The 13992-nt window shown below is 44.4% G+C and overlaps 1 protein-coding gene across 1 annotated transcript; it reads right to left on the bottom strand.

Moving 5' to 3' along the window:
• Positions 1–103: 103 nt before the first annotated feature.
• Positions 104–13606, bottom strand: LOC121381296 (kinesin-like protein kif7). Its single transcript, XM_041510548.1, has 8 exons — positions 13518–13606; positions 9803–10705; positions 9155–9316; positions 8269–8490; positions 7062–7184; positions 5613–5742; positions 4593–4746; positions 104–392 (listed from the first exon to the last, which is right to left on the bottom strand). Exons 2-8 carry the CDS (start codon positions 10658–10660, stop codon positions 233–235), a joined length of 1809 nt encoding a protein of 602 aa, XP_041366482.1. The 5' UTR covers positions 10661–10705; positions 13518–13606; the 3' UTR covers positions 104–232.
• Between the last annotated feature and the right edge of the window lie 386 nt (positions 13607–13992).

Here is a 13992-nt window from a genome sequence, read left to right as displayed (position 1 = left end):
CATAATATGCGTTCATGTCGAATAGAAAAAGTACACCCTCGGTGGTGAAAATTTCGACCATGGGACTCGGCAAAAACGTACACACATAGATAACAAGTGTGAATATTATAAAATACACCTTTGTGTTTTTAATACAAATAAACACGGGACATACACATACAAAAATCAATGTATATGCAGATTAATAGTTAATAAGTATTGCTCTAATTATAAAGCTCTTCGGTTTTTTCAGTTAATAAGTTCCAGAAAAATATCTCGTGTGATCCGAGTTTAAGTTATCATCTCTTCGTGAAATATCGTGAAAATCCGGCATTTCCTGAAGAGATCGGCGAGTCTCGGCCAGCTCCGAGTCCTTCGCCTTCAGCTCGTTTCTCACTTTGGCCAGCTCATCGCTGAAATAACAGTGGGAATAGTCGGTCATTGTTAGAGTGGGGAGGAGTGTGTGTCTGTGTGTGTGGGGGGGGGGGGGGGGGGGGGAGATAGAGAGAGAGACAGACATACAGACAGACAGAGAGGGGGGGAGAGGGACAGACAGAGATAGACAGAGATAGAGAGGGAGAAGAGAGACAGGGGAGAGACTGAAACGGAGAGAGAGATAAGAGACAGAAAAGAGAAATATAAAGGCATAGAAACTGGACAGATAGACAGAGGCAGTGAGAGAGAGAATGAGAGAGAGAGAATGAGAGAGAGAGAGAGAGAGAGAGAGAGAGAGAGAGAGAGAGAGGGGGGGAGGGAAGGAGAGAGAGAGACAGGGGAATGAGTGAGGAGAGAGAAATATAAGGGCATAGAAATTGGTTAACATGTGGACAGATAGACAGAAGGTCAAACATGAAGACAGACTTACACAGAGAACAATAAACCCATCCACCATCCTTCCCTTCTAACAAAGTTCTGTAACAGTCAAAGTAAAATGGCAATTGCTGCCGGAAATATTCAAAGAAAAATGACAATTTTTGCCAGAAATATTCAAAGAAAAATGGCAATTGCTGACAGAATGGTCAAAGTAATATGGAAGTTGTTGCCGGAAATATTCAAAGAAAAATGCCAATTGCTGCCAGAAATATTAAAAGAAAAACGGCAATTGCTGACAGAAATATTCAAAGAAAAATGGCAATTGTTGCCAGAAATATTCAAGGTAAAATAGCAATTCCTACTGGAAATATTCAAAGTAAATTGGCAATTGCTGCTGGAAATATTTAAAGTAAATTGGCAATTGCTACTGGAAATATTCAAAGAAAAATGGCAATTGCTGTCAGAAATATTCAAAGTAAAATAGCAATTCCAAAGTAAATTTGCAATTGCTGCTGGAAATATTTTGTTCTACGGTCTCAAATGCACCTGACGCTCTTTGTTATCATCTTTAAAAAACAATCGATCTAAAAGGAAAAGAAGGTACAGTAATATATATAGTTATTGATTGTATATTAAATCATAACTGGGGCTGGCCAGTAAAGAAAACCCCACACAACATCGTGGGATTGTAATACAGGATCTTCTTCCACCAGGCTCCTTTAAAACAAAACAACACATATATTTTTAATTTTCTGGAGGAGAGGGGAGTAGTGGGATGGTGGAGGGGGTGGTGGCTCGACTGTTCCTATCCCCTCTCTAGGTTTCGCCCCTGTCTGTTTGTGCGTGTATTTGGGGGGGATGGGGGCTCAACTGTTCCTATCCCCTCTCTAGGTTCTCCCCTGTCTGTGTGTGCGTGTATTTGGGGGGTGGGGGCTCAACTGTTGCTATCCCCTCTCTAGGTTCACCCCTGTCTGTGTGTGCGTGTATTTGGGGGGTGGGGGCTCAACTGTTTCTATCCCGGCTATAGGTTCGCCCCTGTCTGTGTGTGCGTATATTCGGGGGGTGGGGGGGGGCTCAACTGTTCCTATCCCCTCTAGGTTCGCCCCTGTCTGTGTGTGTGTGTATTTGAGGGGTGGGGGTTCAACTGTTTCTATCCCGGTTATAGGTCCGCCCCTGTTTGTGTGTGCGTGTATTTGGGGGGTAGGGGCTCAACTGTTCCTATCCACTCTCTAGGTTCGCCCCTGTCTGTGTGTGCGTGTATTTGAGGGGTGGGGGCTCAACTGTTCCTATCCCCTATCTAGGTTCGCCCTGTCTGTGTGTGCGTGTATTTGAGGGGTGGGGGCTCAACTGTTTCTATCCCCTCTCTAGGTTCGCCCCGTCTGTGTGTGCGTGTATTTGGGGGGGGTGGGGGGGCTCAACTGTTTCTATCCCGGCTATAGGTTCGCCCCTGTCTGTGTGTGTGCGTATTTGGGGGGTGGGTGGGGGCTCAACTGTTCCTATCCCCTCTCTAGGTTCGCCCCTGTCTGTGTGTGCGTGTATTTGGGGGGTGGAGGCTCAACTGTTCCTATCCCCTCTCTAGGTTCGCCCCTGTCTGTGTGTGCGTGTATTTGAGGGGTGGGGGGTTCAACTGTTTCAATACCGGCTATAGGTCCGCCCCTGTCTGTGTGTGCGTGTATTTGTGGGGTGGGGGTTCAACTGTTTCAATACCGGCTATAGGTCCGCCCCTGTCTGTGTGTGCGTGTATTTGGGGGGGGGGGGGGGGGGGGGTAGGGGCTCAACTGTTCCTATCCCTTCTCTAGGTTCGCCCCTGTCTGTGTGTGCGTGTATTTGGGGGGTGGGGGGGCTCAACTGTTCCTATCCCCTCTAGGTTCGCCCCTGTCTGTGTGTGCGTGTATTTGAGGGGTGGGGGTTCAACTGTTTCTATCCCGGTTATAGGTCCGCCCCTGTCTGTGTGTGCGTGTATTTGGGGGGGTAGGGGCTCAACTGTTCCTATCCCCTCTCTAGGTTCGCCCCTGTCTGTGTGTGCGTGTATTTGAGGGGTGGGGGCTCAACTGTTTCTATCCCCTCTCTAGGTTCGCCCCGTCTGTGTGTGCGTGTATTTGGGGGGTGGGGGGGGCTGAACTGTTTCTATCCCGGCTATAGGTTCGCCCCTGTCTGTGTGTGCGCGTATTTGGGGGGTGGGGGGGGGCTCAACTGTTCCTATCCCCTCTCTAGGTTCGCCCCTGTCTGTGTGTGCGTGTATTTTGGGGGTGGAGGCTCAACTGTTCCTATCCCCTCTCCAGGTTCGCCCCTGTCTGTGTGTGCGTGTATTTGAGGGGTGGGGGCTCAACTGTTCCTATCCCCTATCTAGGTTCGCCCCTGTCTGTGTGTGCGTGTATTTGAGGGGTGGGGGCTCAACTGTTTCTATCCCCTCTCTAGGTTCGCCCCGTCTGTGTGTGCGTGTATTTGGGGGGGTGGGGGGGCTCAACTGTTTCTATCCCGGCTATAGGTTCGCCCCTGTCTGTGTGTGTGCGTATTTGGGGGGTGGGTGGGGGCTCAACTGTTCCTATCCCCTCTCTAGGTTCGCCCCTGTCTGTGTGTGCGTGTATTTGGGGGGTGGAGGCTCAACTGTTCCTATCCCCTCTCTAGGTTCGCCCCTGTCTGTGTGTGCGTGTATTTGAGGGGTGGGGGTTCAACTGTTTCAATACCGGCTATAGGTCCGCCCCTGTCTGTGTGTGCGTGTATTTGTGGGGTGGGGGTTCAACTGTTTCAATACCGGCTATAGGTCCGCCCCTGTCTGTGTGTGCGTGTATTTGGGGGGGGGGGGGTAGGGGCTCAACTGTTCCTATCCCTTCTCTAGGTTCGCCCCTGTCTGTGTGTGCGTGTATTTGGTGGGTGGGGGGCTCAACTGTTCCTATCCCCTCTCTAGGTTCGCCCCTGTCTGTGTGTGCGTGTATTTGGGGGGTGGGGGGCTCAACTGTTTCTATCCCGGCTATAGGTTCGCCCCTGTCTGTGTGTGCGTGTATTTGGGGGGTGGGGGGGCTCAACTGTTCCTATCCCCTCTAGGTTCGCCCCTGTCTGTGTGTGCGTGTATTTGAGGGGTGGGGGTTCAACTGTTTCTATCCCGGTTATAGGTCCGCCCCTGTCTGTGTGTGCGTGTATTTGGGGGGGGGGGGGGGTAGGGGCTCAACTGTTCCTATCCCCTCTCTAGGTTCGCCCCTGTCTGTGTGTGCGTGTATTTGAGGGGTGGGGGCTCAACTGTTTCTATCCCCTCTCTAGGTTCGCCCCGTCTGTGTGTGCGTGTATTTGGGGGGTGGGGGGGCTGAACTGTTTCTATCCCGGCTATAGGTTCGCCCCTGTCTGTGTGTGCGCGTATTTGGGGGGGGGGGGGGGGGCTCAACTGTTCCTATCCCCTCTCTAGGTTCGCCCCTGTCTGTGTGTGCGTGTATTTTGGGGGTGGAGGCTCAACTGTTCCTATCCCCTCTCCAGGTTCGCCCCTGTCTGTGTGTGCGTGTATTTGAGGGGTGGGGGTTCAACTGTTTCAATACTGGCTATAGGTCCGCCCCTGTCTGTGTGTGCGAGTATTTGGGGGGGGGGGGTAGGGGCTCAACTGTTCCTATCCCTTCTCTAGGTTCGCCCCTGTCTGTGTGTGCGTGTATTTGCGGGGTGAGGCCCAACTGTCTGTGTGCGTGGAGGGGGTTCTCAACCGTTTCTATTCCCGCTGTAGGTTCGCCCCCGTCTGTGAGTGCGTGTATTTGGAGGGTAGGGGGCACAACTGTTTGTATCCGCGCTCTGTGCCCGGTCCTATGTGTGTGACTTACTTGACCCGCTTAAGCTGGTGTTGGAGGGCCGTGGTGTCCAGCTCTGACCTCGCCTGCTGGAAGGTCAGATTCTGAATCTTCAAGTCGTAGACATTCTTTGACTTGTTAACGTCCTTGACCTTCTCGTCAAATTTTACCTTCATATCCTCAAAATCTGAAACCGTATATACGCTTCGCAATTAAAAACAAAACAAAACAACATTTTTACATGACATGTTTGATAGTGTAAATACGTATCGCTATAGATACCAGGACTCGATTTCACAAAGCATTGTAAGACTAGTTTTGCGCGTAAACGTAATTGTACGACTAAACCACAATTTTAATTACTATTATAGTACAACAAATATACACATATTTCATTTTTTTTTGTCCTTAAAATGCTCCATTTTCTGTAATGATGTAATTTTCGGCATGAAATAGATGCCAAACACATGAAATTGTATGCCCGGTATAACCGCTTGTCGAAGACGTAAACTTACGATGTTTTGTGCAATAGATCCCAGTAGTTTTACGTCAGATTTTAAAGAGACTGAAATCTGCTGCTGTTATTGTCACGCATCTCCTACTAATACAGCAGGCGTGAATCCAGGAGTAGGGTGTTAGAGGAGCGTACCACTCTCCCCTCCCATCCTGTTTTTATCAAATGTACGGAATTAATTTAATTGATTTTAGCGGAAAATGTATAACATCTTAGTTGGTTTAGTGTTTCTATGGTAAATTATCATATATTTTCCATGTTAGTGTAACTTTGAATACTGCAATTGATCTTATTAAATTCCGTATCCCTTCCCTGAATGTTGTACTGACTGGCACCCAAGAGCGAGATTTAGCGACTCAGCGAGTAGGTATAAGACCAATGCGCCGATATAAGCACGAAACTGAATTAAAATAATAAAAACCAAACAAACAAAAACAACAGAAAACAGGAAACAAACTGAACGTGAACAAATGCGGCCTTGACCCGTGAAGACGGCCTTGACCCCCGAAGACGGCCTTGACCTGTGAAGACGTCCTCACCTTGTAACAAGAACTCCTTCTCCTTCTTGAGCTGGGTGATCTGTTCGCGCAGAGCGTCTTGTTCGCGCAGGAACGTTTTCTTCTCCTGAAAGCACTGCGCTAATTGCTGGTCTTGGCGTTCGAGTTCTGCCTGTGAGGAGAAAACCAAACACGTAACTCATTACAGTCGGGAATCGGTTGGAATACCAGGGCCCAATTTCACTAAATATCGTAAGCCTAGTTTTGCACGTAAACGTAAATCTACGACTAAACCGCAATTCTTATTAGTATTAAACAGTACAACAAATATAGCTTGAAAAACACATATTTAATTTTCTTTTGTCTTTAAAATACTCCAGCTTCCGTCATGATGTAATTGTCTGCGTGAAATAGACGCAAAACACGTGTAAACGCACGGCCTGTAAAACTGCTAGTAGCAGACGTAAACTTACGATGTTTAGTGAAATGGGCCCCAGCATCTTAGATCACTTGCTGACCCAATTCGTAGAAAAATAACATGAAGTAGGTCTCGACATCTGCTTACATCTACGTTGCGGCTTGTTTGCAGTTGGTTTGTAATAAATAAAATATTAAACTAGCTTGACTGTCATACAATTTTTATGAGACTCGTGAACAGTGTTGTTATCTGACTCGCTTTCGCTCGTCAGATACCAAAACTGTTCACTCATTTCATAAAAAATGGTATGACAGGTAAGCTCGTTTAGTATTCTATACACATTTAACATGGTTATAGCACACTTCTGACGGCACTACAGTTGCTATAGTAGCTGAAAGCTTTCGATGGTTGCGGATACGATGACATCATTCCGCGTCACTCTAATTGACGTCGCTGAATGTTATTAACCTTGATTGTGAGCGATTACAATTATATTTAACGTGTGTTATAAAGAGAATAATACATGAGTGGCCGTTAGATACCATTTATTTAAAATGTATTTTACGACCGAAAGCGAGTTTGATATGTGGTCGGTATGGGATCGATCCCCGTCGGTGGGCCCATTGAGCTATTTCTCATTCCAGCCAATGCACCACGACTGGTATATCAAAGGCCGTGGTATGTACTACCCAGTCTGTGGGATGGTTCGTATAAAAGATCCCTTGCTGCTAATCGAAAATAGTAGCCCATGAAGTGGCGACAGCGGGTTTCCTCTCTCAATATCTGTGTGGTCGTTAACCATATGTCTGACGCCATGTAACCGTAAATAAAATGTGTTGAGTGCGTTGTTAAATCAAACATTTCTTTCTTTCTTTCCATCCCTAGATACGACAGAATGCCAAGGGAACTTTGGGGGAGGTTTGGAGGGGTGATGAAAATTAATATATAATAAAATTGTAACTGTCGCAAAATTTAGGGGTGGGTCGGTGGCGGACCTCTGAACCCCACCCCACCTAGATTCGTATCTGTCTCCATACAAGGATTCTGATAAAAACCATCCCCTGGACACCGACCCTGAGTTGTTCGGCGGCGGCCATCTCGGCGTCGATATGGTCCAACATGACCGACTGTTTGTTCCTCAACCCGACCAGCAGGCGGCCAGTCACGGCAGAGTCCGGCATTTTCTCTACAGACTTCTGAAATTAAAAACAAATAATTAATAATTAATAAAATACACTAATACGGGCCGGTCGCTATCATGCTCAAATGGAGGACGGCTATAACAGATTTATGTCAGTTGTGTTTGATAAAAAGAATACTATGCTGCTACCAAGAGACCAAAAAAAAAAAAAAAAAAAAAAAAAAAAGGCCCAGTAAATAACTATGCGATAGTCAAACCAAAGACCTACGTCGGCAAATGGGAAAACTTTAGGGTGACCCCAATGTGTTTCTTTATCCGCTATAAACGTCCAGGGCCCGTGCTTATAAAACTTAAAGTCTAGACTTTAACGTCATGCTATTTGAATGGCGTTGCCATGACGTTAAAGTCTGAACTTTATTAAAATCTAGACTTTTGGGTTTATAAGCACGGGGCCTGATATGGGTCTGACATAAGATACACACAACTCTCTTGTCTGACACCATCAATTTGCTCTCCCTTGCCATCCTGTCCCCACCAATGAAAGCCTTGAGATATGCCCCTGACAAGACATTTACCATCAACTTGTCCTCCCCTCCCATTCCCACACCTATTATAACCCTCTCTCAAGATACACTCCTGACATAACACCATAAATTTGTCTGCTTTTCATCCTACCTATAACCCTCAGGATACGTCCCTGTCATGACTCTTACCATCAACTTGTCCATCTCCTCTCCCACTCAACACCTGTGATAACCCTCAGGAAACGCTCCTGACATGACTTTTACTATTAACATGTCCTTCTACCATCCCACTCTCCACCTATGATAGCCCTCAGGATACGCCCTGACATATGACACTTACCATCAACTGTATTGCCCACTCCTCCCACTACCCCACCTATAATCCCAATGATACGCCCCTGACATGCCACTAACCATCAACTTTACTGCCTACCCCATCCACTCCCCCATATATAACCCCTAGGATACGCCCCTTACGTGACTCTTACCATCAACTTGTCCACCCACCCACCCGATAAGCTCCAGGATACGCCCCTGACGTGACACTTGTTCGTCTACCCTCCCACTACCTCCACCTATAACTCCTAAGATACGCCCCTGACATATGACACTTACCATCAACTTGTCCGCCTCTAGTCTAGCCTCGAGCGCCTTCTTGACGGACCTGATATTCTTCACGTCTGCCTTCAGGTGGAGTACTTTAGCCTTGAGGTCCACGTTTTCGACCTGCTCCTGTTTCAGGTTGTACTTCACCAGCTGCAACTCGGTCTCAAGGGACGCAACCTGCTTTTTCCTCTCCTGGATGTCCGCCAGGAGGCGCTTCCGTGTCACGTCGAACTGTTCAGTAAATAAAATATCAGTTACACAATAATTATAATAATACCGGCCTTGGTATGTGCTTTCCTGTCTGTGGGAAAGTGCATACAAAAGACCCCTTGCTATATTAGGGAAAATGTAGCGGGTTTCCTCTGATGACTGTGTCAGAATTACCAAATGTTCTTCCTTCCAATAGCCGATGAGTAATTAATCAATGTGCTCCAGTGGTGTCGTTAAACGAAACAAACTTTAAACAAAGCAAACTTTTGATGGTGTAGTGGTTATGGCATCGGGCATAAGGCTGGTGGGTATTAGGTTCGCATCCCGGTACCGGCTCCCACCTAGGGCTAATTTAATGACTCAGTGGTTAGGTGTAAACCCACTACACAGATTTCTCTCTCATTAATCACTAATAACTAACCCACTGTCCTGGGCTGACATCCAAGATAGACGAGGTGTGTGTGCGCGCGCGTGTGCGTGTATGCGCGTGTGTACATGCGTGTGTGTGTGTCCAGGACAGCGTGCTTGAACCTATTAACTATTAACTACTCAGTTGCCCCCCCCCCCCCCCCCCCCCCCCAACAAAATAATCCTAGCTACGGCCCTGATTCAGTTTCATCTAAGTCGAAAATGAAATGAAATAAATAAAATAACAACAATAATAAATAAATAAATAATACGGTACCTGCTTCTTGCAATCACATCCCGATTCTACTTGTTTCTGGAGGCGAATTATCGTTTCGTGGATCCTCGTTATATGCTTCATAGCCTCGCTTCCAAATTCGATTTCTTTGCGCAGGCGCTCTTGCGACATTTTGAGATCTTCCCTCAAGAAACTCGTTTGCTCCTATAGAATCAAACAAACAACACCGCTAGAACCATCGTCAGTTTAATAATTCACATATCATTAACACAAATAATTAGGAGGACACATCGTAACTGTCTTTAGAAACTATTTAAAGAGACGCTCCTCCTCTCCTTCACTCGCCAAAGGCGACAACATCAATTCACGAGTGCAAGATAAACGGTAGGCCTTTTGCCTCCTAGCTCGTTGAGTATTCTCTAACTGAATTCTCGTAATGTATTTTCACATATCCTGTCTGTGGGATGGTTATCCAAAGGCCGTGGTATGTGCTATCCTGTTGTGGGATGGTGCATATAAAAGATCCCTTACAACTACTCATAAAAAAAAACAATGTAGCTGATTTCCTCTCTTAAGTCTATATCTCAGAATTACCAAATGTTTGACATCCAATAGCCGATGTTTAATAAATCAATGTGTTCTAGTGGTGTCGTTAAAGAAAATAAACTTTAACTTTTGTAATGTACTTACACAGTCTTCACATGTTACCGGACGGTCTCCCCTACTGATGCTTATACTGGAGGATCGACGCGAACGGACAGACGTTGTGCTGCGAATTATGTCCCCGTTACCCGACACCGGCGGAATCTTCCCTCTGGCGTCACTCCGATCCTTTTCACTCTCGCTCGCGTCTGTGGTGACCTTCACCTGCAGCCTGGCCATCTTCCCTGACGAAGTCTTCACCGATGCTTGCGGTCTGTTGTGCACGGGTTTCTGTTTGACCACACTGTCCAGGAGGGGAAGTCGGTACTTCTTGGGCGGGACCGCGTCGTTACGGTGGTTCTGATTCGAGTTCACCCCAGGTCTGGTTTTCGCGTCCTGACGATTTCTCAGGTTATATTTGTTGTCGGAGCTGTTGTTGGAGTTCTGCCTGGCAGACGTCGCCGTGCGTGGCCGCTGTTGCGTTCTGGATCGTTTCGTCACGTGAGAGTCTCCCACCCCTGACTCTTTCAGCGCTGCTTTGCATTGCGATGTTCTGGATGACTCTTTGTGACGGTTCGGCTGCAAGGCGGTTTGTCCTTTCTGCTGAGTGGCAGACGGCCCAGTCCTACTCTCGTCTGCAGATGTTGGCGAGCTGGGAGAGTCATCGTCGTGGGTTTTCGGGTCGATGCTGAGCATCAGCTGTTCACTGACGCTGTCGTTCGCGTCCTCGCAGTACAGACGGCTGTCCTGGACTTCCATCTTCTTGGGCGTGACGTCAGCCACGTCGCCAACGCGCGGCCTCGTCGCTCTGTGACGTCGCCGGGCCTGAGGCGGAGAGAAGTTGCCGATGATGATGCGGTCTTCGTCATAAATTCTGCTGGGAACGGCTCTGTGCGATTTCATCATCAATCAGACGACGTCTTGAGAAAAATATTTCAGGTACTTCAATCTCTGTGAGTGAGGGGAATAAAATAAAATAAATAAAATTAAATATATTATATGTATCCTACGTGTTTGAAGGATAGAAGAACAGTAGAAGAAGAGAGAAAAAAAACAAAAGAAAAAACAACAAAAAACAACAACAACAAACAACAACAACAACAACAACAACAAGACGAAACAAGCGTTCTGAGAGAGTGCTTGTACTGCTAAAGCAATACATACCCCTGTATAACGAAATAGGGGCAAAAAGCATGCAATTTTGTGCCGGCTGCCATTTTGCCTTTTTATGGAATACTCTCAAGACGGGTGGATCCATATGACATAATCTAAACGTCACGACATGCGCTAAAGTATGGAATATTCTGAAACGATATGATGTAATCTAACAACGTCATGTTAAAGCAAACATGATGACGTCATAGCAATTACGTCACGTACTTCGGAAACTTCCACCCCTCTTGGAGATTATTCCATAAAAAAAGTAAAATGGTAGACGGCGAAAAATTGCATGCTTTTTGTTTTAAAATCCGAACCAAATTGTTAAGAAGTACGATAAATCATTTTCCTACCTTTAAATACCGTTAGATTTCTCCGCAATTTTGTCCAGACACAAATCGTGAAAATCCCCAAAAACAAACAAACAAAAAACCCATTACAGTGACACGGCTTCCACACTCAACACTGTAACGATGTCACCGATATCGAAATTCGCTGAGATTGCATAGGTAGAGGCACTGTTTTTCCGTTTCAGATTTTTCCCTTTTCCGTTTCATAATGTTACAAATTCCAGTTTTTGCCGTTTCAGTATTAAACAAATTCTGTTTTTGTTTCACTCACTCACACACACACACACACACACACACACACACACACACACACACACACACCGCAATTAATTGCTGGTATAAAAGAAATAATATGCAATGAGGCAAAACATGTCAGTAGTTTGTATTTATTTTTGGTTTAAATTTAAACAAGTAACTTGTCAGGAAAGTGAACTTACACAAACTCATGCATCTGGGGTTATCTTTTGAAGTGCGACGTCGTTTGGCAGAAAGCATTTTGTAATTTTGAAAAAAACACGGGAATTTAACTTGTGAATACGCCACGACACAGACATTTTCGGTTTTCTTTACGATATAATCGGGAAATAATTACAAACGATCACACTATAAACCACTTCCCTTGTATAATTTATTTTGAACAAAGTCTGGCATACAATATGCAATTACTGCATTCCTTTGTGAGATCGGAAATATGGCAATGCCGCAAATGTTAAAAATTAATAAGCAAACATAGCATAATATATCTTTCACTTGAGTAAATATCGGACAATTTTAGCTCACAATGTTCGGCTTTTCCCGTTAAATCGCCGGGAATAAGCTAAGAAAACACGACTGGTAAAACGTCTAGATACTCTACATTAAACATTTGGCGTAACATACAAAGGTACTAGTGTCGTAGCGTAGCACAGGCAGATGTCGGTGTCCATAGTTTCTAGTTCGAAAAATAAATTTTAATGAATAAAATGCGCTATTTAAAGTTAAATAATGTTTTGGGAAAAAATCGGGAATTCCGTTTCAAATAGGTATTTCCGCCATTCCGCGATCGCGGAAAATCAGTGCCTCTACATGGGGCAAAATGCATGCAGTACATAGGGCGAACAATTGCATGTTTTTTGTCTTATAACCCGAACCAAACTGTTAAGAAGTACGATAAATCATTTCTCTACCTTTAAATACCGTTAGATTCCTCCGCAATTTTGTCCAGACACAAATCGTAAAACCCCCAAAAAACAAACAAAACCAAAACAATAATAATAATAAAAACCATTACAGTGACACGGCTTCCACATACAACACTGTAACGATGTCACCTATATCGAAATTCGCTGAGATTGCATAGGGCAAAATGCATGCAGTGCATTGGGCGAAAAATTGCATGCTTTTTGTCTTAAAATCCGAACCAAATTGTTAAGAAGTACGATAAATAATTTTCCTACCTTTAAATACCGTTAGATTTCTTCGCAATTTTGTCCAGACACAAATCGTGAAAAAAAAAAAAAAACATAACAGTCACACGGCTTCCACATTCAACACTGTAACGATGTCACTGATATCGAAATTCGCTGAGAATGCATAGGGCAAAATGCATGCAGTGTTCTGCTGTTTGCCATTTTGCTTGTTTATGAAATACTCTTCAAGAAGTGTGGGTCAGTTAACAACACCATGGCTTGCGCTATAGTATAACGAATTCATCATGACGTCACATACTTACGAGGCTTACACCCCTCTTGAAGACTATTCCACCAAAAATCAAAATGGCAGACACAAATTGCATGTGGTTTTTTAACAATGTCGATATAGACGATATGGTTTCAGTCTAATATGTGGAATCCATGTCAATGTTAAAAAAAAAAAAATCTCGATTTATGTTTGGACAAAAAGTTTAGAAAATATAACGGTAATTAAAGGTAGGAGAGTAATTTATCGCCGTTAACAATTTGATGTAGACTTTAGGAGATTTTAACAAACTGAAAGTCGATATAGGTGATATTGTTTCAGTTTTTTATGTGGAATTCACGATTTATGTCTCGATTAAATGTGGGTAGGCCTAAAATGTATCGGTAATTAAAGGTAGGAGAATAATGTATCGTAGTTGTTAACAATGGTTCGGATTTTTTTTCTGATTTTTTTTCAGCTTGAGAATCCTTCTCTCTTCTACCCCCCCCCCCCCCCCATTTCTGTGGTCTGATTGTTATCTTACTGACCCGCCCCTCTTGATATTACTCGCTAGGTACGACCCTGGTTCAGTTACATACCTAATGGTTTCCTCAACGGTCATGGACAACGAGACATGGATGTGACGTCATATTTTTCGCGCGTAAAACATACATGTACGTCATTTCCGATTTTGATGTGTGGGGGCGGGTGTTATTTAATTCTGAGGCGATTGTTTTCTAAATTGTACACAAAAATAGGCGGTTTTTTGTTTGTTTGTTTTTGCTTTTTTTCAAAAACACTACTAAATTATTGTGTTAAAAATATTCTAAGCTTTAAACCCATGGATACCAACTCTTTTTCTTTCTTTTGTAGTAGGCTACAATATAATAGGCCTATATAATATTTATTATATTTAAAAAAATATAAGAATAATAATAATAATAATAATAATAATAATAAAACGCCCATAAATTTAAATAAATAGAAACATTTTTTTAACAAATGATCATCAAATCAATTAGATGAAATCTCATTTTTAATAAAGGGGTGAAGACAAATTGTAAGAATAGCCAA

The sequence above is a fragment of the Gigantopelta aegis genome, chromosome 2, assembly GCF_016097555.1.
Source record: "Gigantopelta aegis isolate Gae_Host chromosome 2, Gae_host_genome, whole genome shotgun sequence".
Taxonomy (NCBI): Eukaryota; Metazoa; Mollusca; class Gastropoda; order Neomphalida; family Peltospiridae; genus Gigantopelta; species Gigantopelta aegis.
The sequence above is the reverse complement of the archived record's forward strand: the minus strand, read 5'-3'. Positions and strand labels throughout refer to the sequence as shown.

Bases quoted from the DNA above. Each gene is read 5' to 3' on its own strand.
- LOC121381296 (XM_041510548.1), bottom strand. From the start codon at position 10,660: ATGATGAAATCGCACAGAGCCGTTCCCAGCAGAATTTATGACGAAGAC. The intron at 9,317-9,802 runs GTAAGTACATTA...TTGATTCTATAG, and splicing joins CGGTAACATGTGAAGACTGT to GAGCAAACGAGTTTCTTGAG. The intron at 5,743-7,061 runs GTCGGTGTCCAG...TTCTCCTCACAG, and splicing joins CCGCCGCCGAACAACTCAGG to GCAGAACTCGAACGCCAAGA.